This window comes from Pelophylax lessonae (assembly GCF_965119305.1).
Source record: "Pelophylax lessonae genome assembly, chromosome: 1".
In the NCBI taxonomy this organism is placed as follows: Eukaryota; Metazoa; Chordata; class Amphibia; order Anura; family Ranidae; genus Pelophylax; species Pelophylax lessonae.
This window is the reverse complement of record NC_138768.1, coordinates 545475306-545497677: the sequence shown is the minus strand read 5'-3', so window position 1 is coordinate 545497677 and position 22372 is coordinate 545475306. Positions and strand designations below refer to the sequence as shown.

Here is a 22372-nt window from a genome sequence, read left to right as displayed (position 1 = left end):
TTCTTGTAAAGCTCATTCATACCTGCCAAGCTGAACCTGCCAAAGAATGCCTCAGTCTTTATAATAACAGTGTGTATCTGCAAAGTGACTGGCCTGAGCAGTAGAATTTGCTCAGGAAATCCTGCGATAATGATTTGGCTAATCTGTACTCACAGAAGTCACTGGTTAAAGCAGATGTCAAACCTGTCCATCCAGACTTGAAATATTGTAGCTGCATGTTTTTATTAACATCCTTTGGTTTAAACTTGAATTGCACCTGTGCAGGATAGATTTTCTATTAAAAGCAAAATAATGCTAGTTGGTGAAATTATTATTCATGTAAAGTATGGCATAATCAAACTTAAGTAATATACTGTAAATATATATATATATATATATATATATATACACACACACACACACATACAAAATCAGTAGAGGTTTTAACCACTTTACGACTAGAGCATTTTGCTGTCTTACGTCTGGGCCACTTTTTGCGATTCGGCGCTGTGCGACTTTAACTGACAATTGCGCGGTCATGCGACGCCGTACCCAAACGAAATTTACGTTCTTTTTTTCCCACAAACAGAGCTTTCTTTTGGTGGTATTTGATCACCTGTGCGATTTTTACTTTTTGCGCTATTTTTTTGCAAAAAAAGAGCGTTTATTTTGAAAAAATAACAATATTTTTAACATTTTTTTTTATATGAAATTCCCCCCAAAAAAGATGTAAAAACCAATTTCTTTTTAAATTTTTGGCCAATTTGTTTTCTGCTACCCATGTTTCGTAGAAAAAATCGCAATAAGCGTATTTTGATTGGTTTGCGCAAAAGTTATTGCGTTTACTAACTAAGGGAAAGATTTAAGTCATTTTTGCTGTTTTTTTTTTAACGAGTAATGGCGGCGATCTGCGATTTCTTTTGCGGGACTGCGACATTGCGGCGGACAGATCGGACCCTTGACTGACATTTTTGACACTTTTGGGGGTACCAGTGACATTACTGCAGTAATCAGTGCTATAAATATGCACTGTTACTGTAAAAATGACACTGGCAGGGAAGGGGTTAATTTTATTGGAGAGGGAGGGGTTAATGTATGCCTGGTGCTTACTAACGTGTGGGGGGGGGAGGTGACTGAGTGACAAAAGGACAGATAGGATGTTCAGCTATGCTGAACACTCCGATCTGTCACTCCCTGTCACTTAGGAGATCCGCCCGCTCTGTTTACACAGGCGGGCGGATCTCCAAACTGGATTCCCCGACGATCGGGGCAGAGCAGCGGCGATCGCCGCAGCTCCTCCCCTAGCCCGACTCCCGCTGTGAATGAAAACAGCGGGAGCGCCGCCTACAGGGGGAGGAGTCTGGCGACGTAGGTCTACGTCGTCAGACCTACAAGAGCCACTTTGCCGCAGTAGTACTACGGTACTCAGCGGTAAAGTGGATAATGCACGGTTGTCTGCCTAAAAAAAAAAAGTTAATGCAACTTACTTGTCTTGCATAACTGAATTATATGTTTTTGCTAAAGCAGACTGCTGAAGAGGTTCAAATAGTCGGCAGGTTTCTGTTTCGGTCTGCCAATTATGGAGATTTTCTTTCACATCCTGTACCTGTGACATCTGTACATGGTATTTTGAGAGCAGTTGTCATCAGCAAAGAAAGGCACAAATGGCAATAAAAACATTTTCAAAAATTCTAACCTCTCTCCCCTTTTCCAATCTGCTAAAATTGTGTTTTTGTTTTCTTTGTATCTCATTAAAGTTTCCATCTTTCCCCATCCTGACAAAAAAAGAAGGAATATGTAACCTGTGGTGATATAACCTGACACCTGAGATCTCCACCACACACCACACACACACACACAAACCCTCTTGGCAAAGCGTAATAAGAGGTTTTGTTGGCGTAGGGTCTTTAAATTGTTCTTGCCATTCATACACCTTAGAGACAGCCATTGTTACAAACAGCAGAGAAGGGCTGGTTGAAAGTTGGGGGAGATGGAGACTACTGGTTATTTTAATTTATTGTGTGCATGGATGCTTGTCAGCCATGTGACTTCTTAAAAAATAAATCAGTTTTAGATCTTTATTAATTTAATTATCCATTATGAAACGCCTGTGCTTTAGATAACTTGTAAAATAAAATAAAAATGGTAAAAATTTTCTAAAAGTGATACAGCCTTAAGATGCTATTATCCTTCCTCCAGTATGGCCTATACCCAATGCATTAGGCAAACCCAATGCTTCTTAGTAAGTAATATGCCTATGCCATGGCACAAGAATATTGTTTTAGAAAAGTTAAGTGTTTAGAGCTGCTTCAGGTACGTTTTTTTCTACCTAAATTTAACCTTATATGCTATCATACGTATATTATGCTGCATGTTATTTTATCAGGAAACCACACTTTGAAATATCTGGTATGCTATTATCTCTAAATACAATAAAGTCTCTTTCAATCTGTGTTTTCTCCCTCTTGGACATGCTTACAGGAAATACATTGTCCAATATTATCTGCTCAGTGTTTGTCCTGCGGATAGGTTATCTGAGGCTTGTGCTGTGCTCATTCTTTGAGGGGAAAAAGAAGAGTAAATGCAAACAGCTTTTTCTTATGACTCTTCATTTCTGGCTTTCGTTTGGAGACTTTTCTAAAAAATGTGATGCATGCATTCTAACATTATTTATTATTATCTTGAATTTGAATAAATAGTTTGAAAGATAATTAGTATTAGGCCTGTGACCTGCTGTTGTTGCAGCACACTTTATGAACCTAAAGTAGATGTAAACTTCATTACTAAAATGAGATATAAGCTTTAACATGTGACTGTAATTCAAAAGTAATTTCAATATATTTAAATCCGCAGCTCTCATTAATACAATATTTTGCAATCGTACTATAGGTGTCCATTTTTAGGCATTTCCTGTTATAGGGTAACAAAGCTCCATCTCTTTATCCCAGTTGTGTTCCTGTTTTGTCTCCCTGTCACATGGGCTTCTGATAGAAACTACAAGTGGCCATTGCAACAGACATTACACAGGATGATCCACTATGATTCAATGCAGCCATCACTGGAGTGCAAATAGACAGCAAGGGGCTGCACTGATATGCGAATATAAAGATAACTATTTTGGTAAAGAAAAATCAGGTATTTATGATACACAGTGCTCTAGCAAATGTAAATCAGAACTTCAGCCCACCCCCTAAGTGCCTGGGTGCCGCCATTATCATGAGTGTGCACAGATGCATCCACTTGCTCTGCCCAGTCTTTGGGTCTTGGCAGAGCCCATCAGCGCATCTGCGCATGTGCCATGGAAATGCTGCACATGCCCAAAGACAGGCATAGTATTTAGATTAGTAGTAATTGAGAAAAACAAAAAAGAAGAAAGGAATAAACACACCCAAAGGTTACCTCTAAAGAGGTTTATTGTAACCAATATCGCTAATACAACAATACACAGCATCCAAGACCACAAACCCATCAGAAACCTCTCCCCATGCTACACTCCACAACATTTTGTTTTTCTAAATTACTATGCTTGTTCATTGATTATACCCCCCCTCCCACATTACTTTTAGGGATTGTGCCTCTATATTCGATAGAGAGGGCAGAACTCCTGGAAAATTTATTGTTATTTTATGTATTTTTTTATTATTTTTTATGTTTTCGATTCATGATATTCAGCTTCCCTTATTAGTGGTGTTTGTGAGCGTTTGGCACAACTCATGCATACACAGATACTGGGTGCCCCTGATGCACATGCAGATGTACCACTGGGCTCCCTTGGGATCCAAGCCCTATGCACATGCAACATGCATAGGCGGGCTGTGACAAAGTCTCATTAAGAAGAGTGGAAGCGCTGCTTTGCACAAATAAACTCATTTTAAAAAAAAAGTAATATCCTTCGGTAAGAGAGGAAGGGGGAGGTGGCAGGGGAGGACAACTTCACAGTTAGGGTGAATATCTGCTTAAATTCAGGTAAAGAACAATGCATGCAGAAACAGCATATCATGCACAAATCAGACCATTTTAGTGATCATACCCTTATAGTGCAACTTTTTCAGAATATGTGACAGCCAACCAAGTACTTACTACGGATGTGGTCTTGTATTCGCATTCCTTTTTTTTTTCTTATTTTCTTTTCCAATTAATTCTAGTTACAGGACCTTATTTGCATTGAATTGACGTGAGTTTCCTGTGCCTAGTTGAGTTACCTCTTGTAGGCCAACGACATACTGTGCCATATATATATATATATATATATATATATATATATATATATATAATTGCAAAGATTATTTAACATGGCAGTGAAAAGGCCAATCTTGATGTTAAACATGCAGTAATACATAGAAACTGTCCTATGAGCAGAAACAAGATCAGAGCAAAATTACATTCTAGTTGTTGTTCTTGATAACTGCAAGTTTTATACTGCTTATGGTAGCAACACGTCATTGTTTATGAAAAAAATGTGCTCTAGCCAACTGTGCTTCCTCATTCACCAACTCTGTGTCATAGGATTTTTTATGCTAATTTTTTTTGTTGCTAGCATGTTTCGAATTAGAGAAAACAGTATTATGTTGTCATCGGAGATTTGAGAATTAGAACATTTTTTCATGGATCAGTTATGTTTTTCCACATCATAATTAGTGATGGCCGTTGAAAATTGCCATGGAGTGAAAGTGTCCTGTTCCCTACGGTGATTTAGTTTGTCTTTGTGAAGTCACATAGGGTATCCGGCAAAATATTTGATCACAGCTGCTCTTGTTATGGACACCAGTGTTGCCGGGAACCTAATAAAGTAAATTGGATGTAATTCGCCATGTACACTGCATGTACAAAATATTTTTTATTTATTTAATTTCTTCTTATAGACTTTTATGTCTGTAATAATGCATGTATTTAGAGTTTAAAGTAGAACTATGGCTTTCCATTAAATAACATGTGTTGTAGAACCTAATTATATGTGCATCTGCACCTACTGTTTTCTCTTAATCCCCCTGCAAAGTTCCACAAACACTTATTGATCCTGTCAGTGAATACCACATAATGCAGTGTCCTTTGATGGTGTTACAATGATGCTGCACTATTATTGAATTCAGAGCAGAGTTGATACTATCAGTGGGCACTAAGGTTGGATGAAATAAATGTGTCAGGCAGACTGGCTGTCGGGATTGTCACTGCTGGTTGACAAGCATGTAGCTGGTCAGCCAGCAGCTGGCCAAACCCAGTCCTGCCCACTGATTTCTGGATTGACAGATGCCCCAGAACTCTGGGGGTGTGAAACACAAATAAAACAGGTTTTGGCTCAGTCGGGAAAGGAAAAGGAGGTTTTTTTGTTTACTTCTTGGGGCTTCACGTCACATAGTAACTGGGTCTGATACTTGTTTAGTTTGTCATACAGGAGCCTTAAGTTGAATTTTATGGGCTAAATTCCTTTGCAGTATGAAAAAAACAAAATATTTAAGCAGAGAAACAGGCGGATAGCGGCCTCACAACTACCTCTTGCTTTGCCCTCCTCCTCCTTTGTGTTGTCTCTTGTCCTTGGAAATGTACTGTGAAATAATTTGCTTGTATAAATTATTACACACATCTGTGCCTTTAAACTCTAACATCAAAAAGGAAAGTCAACTCATGAACATTTACCATTAGGGATTAGGATGCCAATCCCTTCCTCTTTTTCAGTTTGATAAAATGTTGTCTCCCTGATGTTTTCCCCACTTTAGCTCATATACCTATATACCCCCCATGGACCAGTGCAATTTTTGACATTGCTGCTATGGGACACAAAATTTAAACAAGACAAACAAGGCTTACATTATGTAAAGAAATCAGGTGCGCTGCCCTAGTGCATATGTGCAACATACAAAGTGATGCAAACAAATAAACCAAAAATGCAATAATAATGCAAAAAAATGAAAACGTATGCAATTCGTGTAAAACAAAAAATGTCCAGAAAGTGACTAGTGATACACCAATGTGCAATAAACGTCCATGTTATAAGTCCATAAATAAAGTGCAAAAAATGGTGACATAAACTTCCAGCTTGGGGAAAGGTGAACTGTGATTGGAAGGTGCAAAGTCCCACCACCAGCTTGGCCTCTTACCAGAAGTTAAACGTTAAGGGCATATATGAATATGACCGCTCCAAGGTCATGCAGCCAGGTAGAAAAGTTCCCAGAAATACAGAAGGCACTCTGACACACTCGTGCTCCCTAGACTCTTACCGGACAAAAGCCAAACAAGAAGCCTGGTTCTATGGTGATGAGTGGTCCTGCCGGGGGTTACTGGACTCTAGGATGGCTGATGTAGTTGCTTGTGTCCAAGAGGAACAGACCCAGTCAGAAAGCCTGACGAAAGAAGATCCTGCCAAAGGTGACTAGACTCTGATTGGCTGCTGTAACTCCTTAGTCTGGTTGACCTCAATAATAGGGGACACAACAGAGGGGACCGCAATGGTGCATTACCAACAGTAGATATTTATTAAAACAAATGGTTGCACTTACAGTTGTGAAGACAATAATAACGAGTTCCCTCACGGAGGAGCTGTATGGCGGGGTCCGCCTGCAGTGCGGACCGCTGCCTGGTCTAGATGTGATGACGACGCGGCGCCTCCTCTCTGACGCGTTTCTCCCGATAGGGCATCCACTTAGATAGGAGGTTTTATGCAATCCAAAAAGAAAAAATACTACTTTATTCATATTGGTATTAAAAATAATTGTGCTACTGTTAAAAAAGTATAAACGTTTATTTATGCAATGTAAAATTATAATAGAATTTTAATTCTGATAGAAACCATTGCAAAGTTATTTATGAATAAAATAAAGTTTTTACTAAGAATTATTTATTAAAACGAATAAAAGCAAAGCAAAGTTTAAATAACAATGTTTATAAAATTATAAGTTAAAAAAGGATAAAAATAATAGTAATTAGTAATATTAATATTAATAATAAGAAGTGGAAGTAGGAGTTTATTAGGGCTTAGGGTGGCAAACTTTGTATCGCTCTATCTTGTGTTTGGACAGTGTTTAAAAACTGTCAATTTTTGACAGCAGCAGCTACTCACAGCAGTCACTTTGACAGTTGGAAATATCCAGCAGGGGCAAAGGTGTGAATGGCAGCATGACAGAAGAACAGGGCATACTACACACACCCTATGTACTTTATAGAAGGTTTTTTGGGCATGTGTAGTCTGCTCACTAACCACAACGTGATAAATAATAGAGGAGCCAGAGCATCCTTTCCATCCTATGACTATTCCAGCCAAGTTATTTGACCATCTTTAGCAATTTATACACGTATATTTTCTGTAGTCAGTTGTTTAGGGAGGTTTTGAGATGTACTATTTTAGGAACTGTGGGTCATGGGCTACTACCACTGCCTTTTAATTTCAACCTTAGCTCTAACAAAACACTTATAAGGAAGCAATCTGAGAACAGTTTGATTTATTTTATATAATGAAAAAATATGGCCAGCTGTCTTTGTTGTTTTTCATACTTGAGTTTGCATTTTTGCAGGGGGATTGCTTTGAAAAGATTCTAGTTGAGCCTTGCACATCCTGAGTTTTGGTAGACAAGAATGCACCACACTTATCAGTTACAATACTGACAATTTAATAAACCTATTTAGTACTAAAATGACAATGCATTTTTTCCATAAAAACTTAGATACTTTTATTTATCTAACATTTGGTTTTTCATATCATATGTTGCCGAAACGAATTGATCACTTGGGGTTCTGATATCAAAGAATCTATAGTTAAGCACAGTGGATGGGATTTCTACTTTCTTGCTTGGGGATTGTCAAAATGCAAGATCTAAAAGATAACATTCCATTACTTTCTTATCAAATGCCGTTTGACAGTATAAACATGTGTCAGGTCAAAGCAGAGGAACATTCCACATGTTATATGGATATCACAGTTTTGTGTGACAACCACAATGTGTTCTCTACAATGGCAATTGAGAGCAGCTGTAGTCCATCATAGCTCACTTTCTAGCATCAGCAAGGGACTCCAATAATCACTGCTTTGAAAATAGTAAGCAATCAGCTCTTATTCTGCAAGCTGCTTTTTTTCAAAAGGGCAATAATAGTCAGGGCTAAGCTCTTGTGATATCGGAAGTTCAACTAGCCTGGATTCTAATAATCCAGTTTACATGTGACTCAGATTTTTTACAGTTGTTTGGAATTAGATACTTGGAACTTGTTTCTAACTCTAAACAACAAAAAGATCATCAAAAAGACTTTAAGCAAACTAAAAAAGGAATAATATATTACTGCAGTAAAAATGCATTTAGAACTAGAATTTTTGATGAATGTGAAGTTCAGTTATTATCAAAATAATAATAAAATCAAGCACAGCTATTACCATCTTTGGTCATTTAGGTGTATTGTATTTATTATACAAATTTTATTTATAAGTTTGTAGTCACTACTACATACATATGCAATACTATTTCTGCTGGCCAGAGGTTTGAACAACTTGTGTGGGCTGTTTGAGTATCATCTTTTGCATTTTAGTAATAACCATAATTCAACATAATGTCCACTATAGACTTTAGGGCATGCCCCAGTATGATAATTTGAATTCGGACATATACTAATATCATATTTTCATTTGTTATAAATGGTACCAGTTACTCTTTGCGACTGAATTTTTTATGATGTATGTATTGTATAACATCTATACTGTTAGATGTATCATTAAACTAGTTTACATTAAACATTTACTTGTTCATTACATCAACAGCAGGTCACCTATTCAAATGTTCAGAAAAAGAGAAGACGTATTGTGTCAACGGAGGTGAATGCTACGTTATCAAAGGAATCACAAGCAGTGGCACAACAAAATACATGTGCAAGTAAGAAATCTTCACTTATAAAACTTTTTTCTGTGATGGGGTTTCTATTCAAAGTAGTATCCAGCCATAAGACTTGTGTTTGTGAAACCAGAGTAGGACTACAAAACTATGCCATTGGTAAGACATTTAGATACATTTAAATTCTTCCATTGTAACTATGGTTTACACAGCATTATATGACATCAGCTAATAATAATCAAATGGGGATTACTATAGAAAAAAAGAACACGGTATACATGGTAAAGGCTTGGACTACCCCTCAACATATTAGTTGCTAGAGTTGTACTTGTAGATATAAGTACATTAAGTAATTTATTAAGAATATATCATAAACACATTACTTCATGGCTTTGGCTATTATCTTTGTATAGCTTTAACAAGTCACTTGTTGAGTATTTAGTATTTTCTCTTTGTTGTTCAGTATGCAGTTGCCCTTTTTATATAGTGGAAAATGGTATCACATTTATATATTAGAAATGTTTTCTGTGCATTTACAATCCACATTTCTTTGTGTAGCACACATACACACACACACACACACATACATTGGGGCTTGTTTACTAAAACTGGAGAGTGCAAAATCTGGTGCAGCTCTGCATAGAAAACCAATCCGATTCCAGTTGTTTTGTCAAAGCTTAATAAACAACCTAAAGCTAAAAGCTGCTTGGCTACCATGCATAGCTGCACCGGATTTTGCACTCTCTAGTTTTAGTTAATCAACCCAACTATATATTAGAATATTTGTTATTAGAACAATTTCATGGATTCATATTTAGTGAGTGGACTTTATACATTTTATTATTAAAATAAATGTTATTTTTACAGAGGCGCCATCACTGTGCGCTATAACTTGTTTATATTAGCGCTTATGTCCTATCAATATCTTATCAGGGCAAAATTACAATGTCTTTGCAAAGCCTACCCACTGATACTCACCTTGCCAGTGATTCCTCATCATTGCTTTTTCTGCCACAGGCAGAGACATCACACACAATGCATCCAGGTTATGGGGAACATGTGGCCCCCCTTCAAGGAGACAACGCTTGGGTCTAGGCACCAATCAATAAGGCCAAGCACTGAGAGAGGATGTTATGTCATCATAACTATGTCTGACACCAGCCAACACTGTGGATTTTTTTGCCAGCTGCGACAGATGAAGGCAAAGTAGAGGACCACTGGCAAGAGGAGTATCGGGGGGGAGGGGACCTTTGGTAAACACTGTCACTTTGCCCTGAATAGGTCTCTTTATTATACCTCACATATGCCACTAAAAAGAAAGAGCTAATCCAAAAGTCATGGTATAAAAACGAGGGATGAAGGCATACAAGTGTATCCAGAAAAACAAAAAGTAATGTGATGTAACCAGTAGCATCCATTCAGAATTTATCTTTCACTGATCTGACTTTTTTTAACCTAAAATCTGATTTAGTGTTATAAACTGTAACATTTTTATCATATTACAACTATGGAATATTGCACTTATATCTCATTACAGCATTGCAAACACACTGTTAATAAATCCTTGCGCAATATGTAATGCTCAGTGCAGTCAAACCAGTAATATTGATAAAGCTCTGGCTATATTAGTCTGAATAATATTCAATAATGAAATACATTGATTGTAAAAAAAAAAAAAGGTAATATCAAGTGACATCGTTTTTCCAAAGCTTTTGGCTGACAGTAAAAAACAGAAACAAGCAAACATAAAAACTACGGATTTATAATCTGGAGGCTTCCCAATATTATAACATTGGCTTATTTTTTCCAGTTGCATTATGCCATGTTCTTATATGAGAAAGTTGAAATATTCAACAGTAGGCAATATTCAGTGCAGATTGGAGCTATTACCAGAGCAGAGAACAGAGCACAAACAAATGCCCATTTTGCATCTTTGTACAATGAACCTTCATGGTGTATGCAGTTTCAGCAGTGATGTCTTTTGAAATTCAAATAGAACACCCTGTAAAAGTGTTAATGCAAGTGATAATAACATTTATGTGTTTCAGTACCACACTACATTAGTCATATTTCATAAATATACTTAGACAGAAAAATATCTTGAAACATTTTTTTTTTAATCTCATTATCTTATTTGTTGTTCAGTCTTAAGAGAATCACTTAAGTGCTAACTACTGTCTCAGAACTGATCCTAAATAACAAATGCTGAAATGGGCACACACAAATACATGTACTTATTTCTCTTGTTTGTTTTTTTTTTGACCATGACATTTAAACAATATTTAAAGCTGAAACTGTTTTGCTTTGGACAGAGTAGGGAAGGATTAGAACCCCTGTGTCCCATTTAGATTTAGTCTATTTGTATTAGTGACTATTGTCATCAGGACTGAAAGTGATGGAAAGGACAGAAGTTTTCATTTGTAACCAAAAGAGGTTTAGACAAATGCAACTAGGGGCATCTGCTTTAATGGCATCTTAGAGGGGATTTCCCTCACTTTGGAGAGAATTCCTCACACTTCTTGTTGGGTCTACAGGAGAGAAAGTGAAGGGAAATGTCTCCAGTGGGACAAAGATAGTAAAACAAAAAAATAACAGGGGTTTCAATCTTTCCCTTCTCTGTCTAAAAAAAAAAAAAAAAAAAAATTGTAGAGGTTTTGAAAGCAATTTTTGTGTACACCCAACAGTCAACCATGCATTTCCATGAGTAAGCTGGGAAATCACATTCAGCTTCTTTATTGGAGCTTGCAGAGAGCTTACAATGTGATGAATCAGGGCAGTTTAGTTTTTTTAAACCATCTATACGTGCCAAGTGAAATTTTACTGGCCATGCTGCCCTGTTTATTTAAATTTAATTTAAAGTTTAAGATCTTTTTTTTTTTGTTGCCCTAGATAGGTGATTGAAGGTGTAACTTTTTTACTTAGTTTAGTGAAATAGAGTGCACTTTGAATACTTAGTAAGGTATCCATGGGAAATTGGAAATACCAGCTCCAGGGACAAGTATTCACATCCACATCCAGATTGACAGTCACAACAGAAAAATGGTAGATGGGAAAAACCCTTACAAAACCATGTAGAACTTTTAAGGATGTGAAGTTGTTGGTGAAGTAACATAACAGTAACGTAACTATTCATTAAAATACAAAAAACCTTTATTACACATAGATAAAACACTAGTATGGTCAAACGACTATAAATTGAAATAAACATTACAAGTGGTCAGGAGACACACATCATTTTGAGAAACTTGACATAAGTTGATAATGAAGATTCCCGTACTAATGTTCCAACACCTTTTGCAGAGGGAATCTGCTTCTTCAGAGAACTTCTATATATATCAACTGTATGAATAGATTAGGATTATTCATTCACTGCAACTCAGAGAGGGAAGCCACATTAAGAGCCAAAATGCAGCGGATGGCCATATGGGCACTGGACTGCTCAGGAAAAAAAAGGGAGGCCCCCAACAAGCCCTCCGCGACCACCAAATTTGCAAGAGCCGCTGTGTTCAGAGACATCCACCGCAGCAATTCCTGCTTTTCCCCTCTACCTTTTTTCTGTTGTGTTAGTCATATATCCAAGAATTAAAAGAAAAACGTAATTTACAGATGAGTGGATGAAGTGCACACATTCTCTCTTGGCTAAGTGAACATTCTTCTCCTTAAGTACATCAAGGACTATGAATGTTGTGGTTGCTTGGAACAAACTTGTATCTATTATATACATTGCTGGTACTGAGCATAATGTTTATCTGACTCTTGTCACTGTAAAGGTACCAGTTTGTTTGACTGTATATCATGTATGATCTTCTTGAACTGTGTTTAAGTTTGAGTTATAGATTGCATGGAAGATCACTATGATATGCTGACAATATGAATGCTTTTTTCACATGCCCTACAGGAATAGCAGTTCAGGTGGATACCTTTATTTTTTTTTATTATTTTTTTTTTTTTTTATTTTGCTCATTACATTTTTACCCTTTAGGTGCAAACCAGGATTCATGGGAGCACGATGTACTACGACTGATCCTCAGAGAGTCATAAGAGCAGAAAGTATGTCCCAGTACTCTGATATTTGACTTTTAATATCCCCCAAATGCAGCAACAAATAAAAAAATGATTAGCTCTTATGCTTCATGATGTCACTGATCAGAGATGATTTTCTTTTTTGTAGCACACATGACTTGTTCAATCAACTATACAATCAAGCAATTTTTAAATCAATCAATTAATCAAACATTGTTTAATGTAATTATCAGTTTATGCTTGTGTTATTTACATGTTTCAAGTACATATCTCACAAGTAAGAGAAAAAACTGGTCTACAAGTCATGCCAGTACAAAAACAGAGTCACGATCTTTGGTGGTGGCATTCCAAGAACAATCAGTTTACACTTAAGGATCTTCTTTCTGGCATATATTCAACTCTTTTCTTTTCTCTGTTTTCTCTACCTTTTTTTGTCTTTCCTCTCAGGTGCCCAAATGAATTTACTGGTGATCGCTGCCAAAACTACGTAATGGCCAGCTTCTACAGTACGTCCACTTCCTTTCTGTCTCTGCCTGAATAGGAGCATGTTCAATCGGTGCTGCTTTCTCGTTGCTGAATCTCTCTTCAGATCTCACCTAGTACTTGATTTGTTGTTCTCTACTAGGCTCAGTACTGTTTGCTCTGCCTGTAGCATGACAAAAATAATAATAATGGATATTATTATTATTGTTATCTTGATATCCTTTTGATGCACAAGTGTGAATGGGCATGCATGTAATGTTAGCATAGAACATTATTAGAGATTGTAACCTTGACAAAAGGTAAGAAAACTATAAGATGCAGGATTCCACATGTAGAAATACTAACTTATATTTGTTTTCTTTTTTCATTATACATGGCTGAATAAATTAAGGAAAACAGTCAACATTCAGTTCTTATTTCTTTAATTAAAATATATATACCTAGTTACACTTAAACAAAATAATCACATTAGTACCTACAGTAGCTAAACTCCTGTAACTAACAGTTCTTTACTAATCTTATCTCATTATCTTAACTGCATTAGTAGGCAAATCTTCCTTGAGCACTTGTACTATACTACTTTCAGCACTGTTCCTAGATATATTGCAGCTTCCAAAGCACATGTAAATAATTCTCAATTTAAGCTCTTGGTATACATACATCATGACTTCCAAACTGATTACAAATACATCATTACTTTGATCCACCTGTTCTAGTAGATTTAGACATCTGGAGGTACACCATTACCGATAGTTGCCCTTTAAGACAGCAGCATTACCACAGATGTTCCTGTGTTTCATACAGCACTGCCCCAAGTGATAAAGATGTCATAACATCACCTCTTAGCTCCTTTCTTTCTGAAATATTGGCACGTCTGCAAAACAAAGTTCACCATAGCACAAACTGGACAAACCCTATCACACTCATTGTTATATTTTGTAACAGACCGCTACTTCTATTACATCATGTTCAAGCTTGATGTAACTATATAAGTGGAGTAGTTGCTTATTCTATCATTTTAACAATTAATTGTGGGCAGAACTTAATGCCTGATTTTGTGCTTCTGCATGCAGCATGATTAACAGCAAAGAAAAATGCACATCTTCTGTGTTTTTTTTCTTTATGTCTTCTTCTCTTTTTTTCCACTTCACTATAATGACCTTACAAGCCCTGTCATATACAGACAATAGGCTCAATTCACAAAGCTAACACACCAGGAGAAGTATATTTATTTTCAAAAAAGAGACAGTTCCAATCCAAAGAGATTTGAAAGTTACAGTTACATGGCTAAATTAAAGAGCTTCATCCGTGTGTGATTGTGTGAAAGCTTTGTGAATTGATATTAATTTCATGGGCACTTCCTTATGATCTAATATTAGTAAAGTGAATATGTACATAGGTGAAAAGTAAAAGGTTAATGCTTGCCTGTCGCAACACCAATTTTCAGTTGTGTTTGATGCCAACCAGGCATCAAACACACCGGGAAGTGTAAGCTTATTCTTCACCCATTGAAGCTATGCAACAAAACAAAAACAAAAACAGTGACAAAAGTTACAGGACATGTGTAGAGTTGCTTTAATGACAAATTAGTTAATGTGATCAAATGCCACAGATGCAACAATTACAGCATAATTGAAGCAAAAACAAAAACAAAAAAAAAACACATTTTATGAAGCAGTCCTGTAACTTAAATTTATACTAGTGTAGCCATTTGGATATACAGTAAATAACACCCAATTCCTAAAGTATTTTAAAGAATTGAGCACGATATGATTATTTTCCACAAAAAGCCACTTAACACTAAGCATATTTAGAAATATATTTAAAAACTTAAAACTTAATTGAAAATGATCATAATATAATATATTATAATATAATATTAGCCTTGTTTTGTTAGCGGTTCTCAACTGATTATCTGTCACCATCTGGTCCTTAGTGTTCAACCGTGTATCCCAGACAGAAAATCAATGAGACTAACATTGTTTGGAGCTTACCTAGATTCCTCACTTGGGATGTATTTTATCATTTGTAAATGTTTTACATAAAATAAATAATTTTAATAACTCTAGAGTAATGAAATCGTTCTTGGAACCATATATCTGTTACATAATATTCACAATTTCCTGGATTTTTATTTTAAAATTTCAGATACTAAAGATATATCAACAATTGATTTACTAGCTGAATGATGAGTCATGAAAATATTTTCTTACAAAAGAAAACCTAGAAAGAGGGAGAGCTAGTGAAGCTGAATTCATTTTAATCAAATATATAATGAACAATACTCATTTATTTAGTCGTTATATAAATCTACAATAATTTAATAATATAATAATATTCACATTTGCAATGTTAAATAAATGTAGCATCCCTATGCCTAAACAAAGTTCTTCGACAATATAATTACTGCCAATAATTTGGGTAAATAAAGCTTAAAAATATTTTTGGAGGTAGGAAATGTTGGTGTAGCCCAATCAGATTGAAGCAGTTTTGAACATGAAGAAAATTATTTTGCTTACTAGAGGTAGTGCAGACATTTATTTCTTCTCACTGTGTTATAAGCAAATGCTTAGCTAAGCTCTGCGCCATGATCAAAAAATAAAGTGTAGTGGTGAATAATTCAATGTTCCCTAGCGTAAATTTTAAAGAAACAATGCATGTTCTCTCAGCATGTTATCTTGTTAAGCCAATTCACACTCCACTTATGTAGATCAATTTCAGATTGATTAATTTCAGATGGAAACTGCATAATAACTTCTTCTGAAAATTAACCTAACAGGCTTAACTTCCTGCCTAAAAATTAAATAAATGCAATAATATGTATGCATGGGCATGCCACTAACTGAGCTTTTGTGCAACTAATGTCTAATTAGCAATGTCAATGTCACCTCTTATTAATGGCTGTCTTTGGAAGAAATCTGGATGGATGCTATTTGAATCACTGTATTCCCTTGAAGTGTTACTGATTGAAGTCCATCAGTTCTAAGTCATCAGTCATTTTATATTCTTTTTTATTTGTTGTTGTTACATTTGGCTTCAACTTTATTAGTTGCAGTACATGTTTATATATCTCAGCCATCTTCCATTGGATGTTAGCTATAGTTACTAAACATCTTGTATGTATTGTTATGGTCATAATACGTATGCCTTTGTAATACCATATGGTTTATTCTCATTTTAATTTATAGTTGTTATTATAAATAGGATGATTATTTTGCATATAAAGTTAACTGGTTAGCCTCTCATGTGTAATATAGCTCTAGTTTGCATTAATGGTGCAATTATAAACAGTATTGGGTATTAAAGTTAACTAACAGTATAGTTCTATAAATTTATATTGAATACTAGCGAATATATAAATGATGGTAATTATGCTAGTGATACATTATCATACCGTAGACTAATTTAAAATGTTTTATGACACAATACTGAATATATTTAGGAAAGCTAAAATGTATACATTCAGATTTCTTCCTCAAGTTCATATTGATATACAGTGTCTGTGTTTACACTTTAAAATCAGACATGGACACTTAAATTGACCATTTACCATGCATCACATGTCTTGTTTAAATGTGCAGACATAGAGTAGCCATGGTATTCATGTATAATTTGTTTTGGAGTACAGTGTATTGCTCTTTTCTGAAACTTTTTCCCTTTTCTTTCTTTTTGTCAACTTTCTGCATTGGCAGAGCATCTTGGAATTGAATTTATGGGTATGGACCAATCATTCCTTTTAGCCTGCAGATATTAGAGCCTAAAAGCTTTAAAACCTTCTTTTTTTTCCTTCAATTCCTAACCAATTTCCTTATGCTTTGGAAGGGATCATACAGCTATAACGCAGTTGTGGGTTAGATGTTCAGATTCATCTGTTCATAATGAATACCATATAATGTTTAAAATTAGAATAGATTCAAATCCCTGTAGAACTTGCTTGCACTTTTACTAAACTGAACTGATGTATAGTTACACCTAGTTTTTTTTACTAATTGCTTAGGTGATGTTTGGAACATTGAACTGTGTACCCATACATTCTTTACTGAGCAGCTGTATATTAATATATTGATTAATAACAAAAAAAACATCATAGAAACAAATTGGCTGAAATAAAAACACATAAATCTGAATCTGCTGGATATTTAAAGGACAATGTAATGGTAATAACACATGAGCCATTTTTGCCACCAATAGTATTGAAATAATTATACATCATTTTTGTTGGTAGTCTTTCTTATCCTCTATCCACCACTTGTATTTATAGTTAGCAAAATGTTACCCCCCACCTTTTCCTGGTAGTTAAATTAAATTGGTCATCAGATTACTGCAGCATCTGCAAGGTCATGAGGTTTCTGCCTTTTTATTAACCTGAACCTTACTAAAATGAATGATGGTATGTGAATTATGGAATGAAAGTTCTACCGTTAACCCACTCTCTGACCTCCAGTCAAAAAGTGAAATAACTAGTAAAAGTTCTCTGTGTAAATGGCTAATTAAATGGTAATTATGGGGGGAGGTTCCCTTGCTGTAATCTCAGCCTTCAATCTCTGAAAAGAGTTAAAATTAGGGAATTTAAATTAAATTAAACTGTGTACAAAAACTGTGAAGAGAATTGTATAGAGAATTTCCGATTGATTTTCCCCTACAAATGAGATGACAACACAGGAATCTTGCGCAAAAAATGATAATGTGGTTCATTCACACTATGAACTGGGCTTTGAGAGTAAGGGTAGAGAACCCTTACTCGTAGAGTCTCAAGTACCTTACTAGGAGTTCACTTTATGTGGAAGGGCCTGGGGCATGCCTTCATCTAGCAAATATGCAAATCTAGCTGAAATATGTATACAATATTCCTTGTATAATTGGCTAATATTAATCCATTTTGTAAACCAGAGATTTGCAAGCTGCAGGTGAAAACCTTCTAAATGTTATCAGCTGTGTTTTACAAATAAACATGAAATGAATGAAAAAGAATTTTCAGCGCTCTTTGGGTTATTTGAAGTGCCAGCACAGCAGTAGCAACCTGCCAGTTGGCTGGCTTTGTCCAATTGAAATCTTAGCTGAGGCTGTCCAATAAAAGAGGAGTCATGTTTATGACTTATTCAGTTGTGTATTTAATTTGTTGCTTAACCACTTCAGCCCCGGAAGGTTTTACCCCCTTAATGACCAGGACATTTTTTGCGATTTGGCACTGCGTTGCTTTAACTGACAATTGAGTGGTCGTGCGACGCCGTACCCAAATACAATTTATGTCCTTTTTTTCCCACAAATAGAGCTTTCTTTTGGTGGCTTGATCACCTCTGTTGTTTTTTGTTTTTACGCTATAAACAAAAATGGAGTGTAAATTTTGAAAAAACACCAATATTTTCTACTTTCTGCTATAAAACATTCCCAATAAAAAAAATCTTTTAAAAATCAAATTTTTTTTATCAGTTTAGGCCAATTGATATTCTGATACATATTTTTGGTAAAAAAAAATCCCAAAAAGCGTATAATAATTGGTTTGCAGAAAAGTTATAGCGTTTACAAACTACAGGAAAGATTTATGGACTATTTATTTATTTATTTATTTTTTATTAGTAATGACGGCGATCAGTGATTTTTATCAGGACTGCGACATTGCAGCGAACAGATCTGACACTTCTCGGGGACCAGTGACATTAATACAGTGATCAGTGCTAAATAATATGCACTGTTACTGTATAAATGACACTGGCAGGGAACAGGTTAACACTGGGGGTGATCAAGGGGTTAAGTGTGTTCCTTAAATGTGCTTACTAACTGTTTTGGGGATGAATTGAACAGAGGCAGAGAGAGATCGGTGATTCAGCTTAGCTGAATCAGTGATTCAGCTTAGCTTATCTTAGCTGAATCACAGATCTTTCCCTGCCTCTCTGACAAGAGAGCCGTCTTACATTGTTTACATACCAGATGACTCTCCTCTCAGTTTTGCCAAAGATCGCGGATTCCGGCGGTGATCAAGTGCGCTCCTGCAATGGTCTGCCTCCCGCTGTGATTAGACACAGCGAGAGGCAGACTGTGGGAGGAGCGCACTCGATCACGGCGCCGCCACAACCATGTGTACATAATCACGTAGAGCTACATGATTTCGCGCAGCCGAGTCGCCCTGCCACAGTAAATTTGCGTGGCATCTGCGGTCGGCAAGTGGTTGATCTATTTATCTTCATATACAGTTTATAACAGGTGTTAATGAGTTTCTGGAAAATAGGGGAAAAGCTTCCAAGGTGGAGCTTCTGACTCTAGATAAAAAAATGTAAATTATTAATATGTAGTATCTTAAGTTCTTTTTTTGAGTCTGGATAATAATAAAGAAGGAAAGAAAGTATATACAAAATCACTCTATTTTCTCTATAATGAATGATCTTTACATTGTAGTAATAGCCCACATAGCACAAGTAATACCTACACACAGATAAATATTCAGCCTTTAGTATTTCAAAACACTAAAATTAATTTTATTTTTAAAATATCTCCTATTATCATATCTTACTTTTGTACTACCAAAACAGAGTTTTTAATATATTTCACTATACAGTATGGAAAATAATTATTTGACCCCCTGCAGATTTTGTAAGTTTGCTCACTTACAAAAAATTAAGGGTCTATCATTTTTTTTTTTTTTCATAGGTGTATTTTAAATGATACAGACCAAAAATCCAGAAAAAACACATAATACAAATATTATAAATTGAGTTGCAGTTTAGTGAGTAAAATTAGTATTTTATCCTCAAGCAAAACATGACTTAGTTGGCAAGCAGGAAAAACGTTTCTTGTAGTTAGTGACCAGATTTGCACACATCTCAGGAGGGATTTTGGTCCTCTCATCTTTACAGATCTTCTCTAAATCTTTAAGGTTTCTTGACTGTCGCTTGGCAACGCGTAGTTTCAGCTCAGACAAAATATATTTTCTATAGAATTAAGGTCTGGAGTCTGGCTAGGCCACTCCATGATCTTAATGTGTTTCTTATTGAGCCACTCCTTTGTTGCTTTGGCGGTATGTTTTGGGTCATTGTCATGCTGGAAGACCCATCGACATGCATTTTTCTTCCTCCAAACACGGCGAGTTCCGCTCCTTAAGCAGGCACATGTACAGTCATGCCAATGAACATCTAAATTATTCAGAGAAGAATTGGGAGAAAGTGCTGTTGTCAGATGAGACCAAAATTGAGCTCTTTGGCATTAACTCGTCTCACCATGTTTGGAGGAAGAAAAATGCTGACTATGACCCTAAGAACACCATTCCTACAGTCAAGCATGGAGATGGAAACAAGATGTTTTGGGGATGTTTCTCTGCTAAAGGTACAGGCCCACTTTGCCACATTGAGGGGCCAATGGACGGGGCTATGTATTGTAAAATCTTGGATGAGAACCTTCTTCCCTCAGCCAGAACACTGTAGATGGGCCGTGGATGAGTCTTCCAGCATGACAATGACCAAAACATACTGTCATGGCAACAAAGGAGTGGCTCAAGAAGAAGCGCATTAAGGTCATGGAGTGTCCTAGTCAGTCTCCAGACCCTAATCCTATAGAAAATTTATGGAGGGAGCTGAAACTTCAAGTTGCCAAGAGACAGTCAATAAACCTTAATTTTTTAGAGAAGATCTGTAAAGTAATGCTTACAAAACCCCACCTGAGATGTGTGCAAGCCTGGTCACCAACTACAAGAAACATCCTACCTCTGCTTGCCAACAAGGGTTTCTCCACCAAGTACTAAGCCATGTTATGCTTGGGGATCAAATACTTATTTTACTCACTGAACTGAAACTTAATTTATAGCATTCGTTTTATGTGTTTTTTCTGGATTTTTGGTTGATATTCTGCCTCTATCATTTAAAATACACAGATGATAAAAATTATACACCCTTCATTTCTTTGCAAGTGGGCAAACATACAAAATCTGCAGGGGATTAAATATTTTTTTCCCCATTGAATATATCCACTTCCTTAATAGTTTATGTTTCTCTGCATTTCACTTTCTTATATGTTCATATTTTCCATACAGGTATGGGATCTCTTATCTGAATTTCTTTCAGGGGGGTGGGGATTACAATTTAAAAGGATCAGTTCACTTTGTTATTTTGTGGGGTTCTTGCATAACAGATTCTCTGTCTGTAACTGCTTCTTGTATCCATGTTACAAACTATTTTCCCTTTTTCATTCTTCCTCCGTTTTTGTATTTGACTAGCATACGCTCATAATTTCTATTTTATCACACATAGTACATTTTTACATAACATTTAGGAATATAGGTTATATTGGGTATAGGCATATGTTGGTATCAAGGTTGTATAGTCTGAGTTTTATTGGAATATAGCCACAGATGCATATAACTAGATCTAACAGATTTGGCCTTTTAGGCTACATTTACATGTGTGTCATTTATTTTGATTGACATTCAAAAGCACACTATAATGTACAGATGTGAGTACTCACATCTCACAATCATTGTGGTGTTCGAAATTGGCAAAATAGTGCAGGAGCATTACTGGCTGTTTATAAGTAAATCAATTAGATAATCAGCATGTGTACTGGCACCTTAATTATGCAGTAGTGTAGAACTGACCCAAAGTTAAGAAAAAAGTAAAGAAAAAAGGAATCAGGAAAAAATTTAAAATTTAAACATTGTTCAAAATCTTATTTGAATTAAATTGCATGCCAGATATATACACATCCCAGCTATAGTTTTAAACCTTTCCTAATTCTGCTAATAGTATACTTGAGATGGATAACCTGGCCATGTTCCCAACTGACAGTTGGCTTAAAAAATGAATCAGTATGATTATTGCCAAGTTATTTTCTATATTAATTTAAAATTGTTTTGCATGTTGCATAAAAGTAGTAAACACATCATGAAACTAAAATGAGATAAGATCTGCTGGGCTTGATTTAGCTCTACATATTTGCTTGTATTATTAGAAATGAGTGTTTAATCTTCTAAAAATCATCTGTTGTAGGTGGTAAGGGCACTTCAAAAAATCCCAAAATGATGCCTGAATGACAGTGTTGACTTTATATCCTGTAAACTTTAGTTTTGTTTAGTTCATTCAATGCATGTAAATCTT

General features: G+C 35.7%; 1 protein-coding gene across 8 annotated transcripts in view; it reads left to right on the top strand.

Moving 5' to 3' along the window:
- The window catches only part of NRG1 (neuregulin 1), a 933660-nt gene that overhangs the window by 895904 nt on the left and 15384 nt on the right, over positions 1-22372 (top strand). For 3 of the 8 annotated variants that reach the window (XM_082268806.1, XM_082268803.1, XM_082268808.1), the window contains 3 exons: positions 8717-8828; positions 13257-13315; positions 16985-17008. In XM_082268806.1, coding sequence (XP_082124932.1) covers positions 8717-8828; positions 13257-13315; positions 16985-17008 — 195 coding nt within the window. Of the gene's footprint in view, positions 1-8716; positions 8829-12768; positions 12837-13256; positions 13316-16984; positions 17009-22372 lie in introns of all 8 variants that reach the window. The other 5 variants (XM_082268805.1, XM_082268802.1, XM_082268807.1 and 2 more) reach the window with 2 other exon arrangements.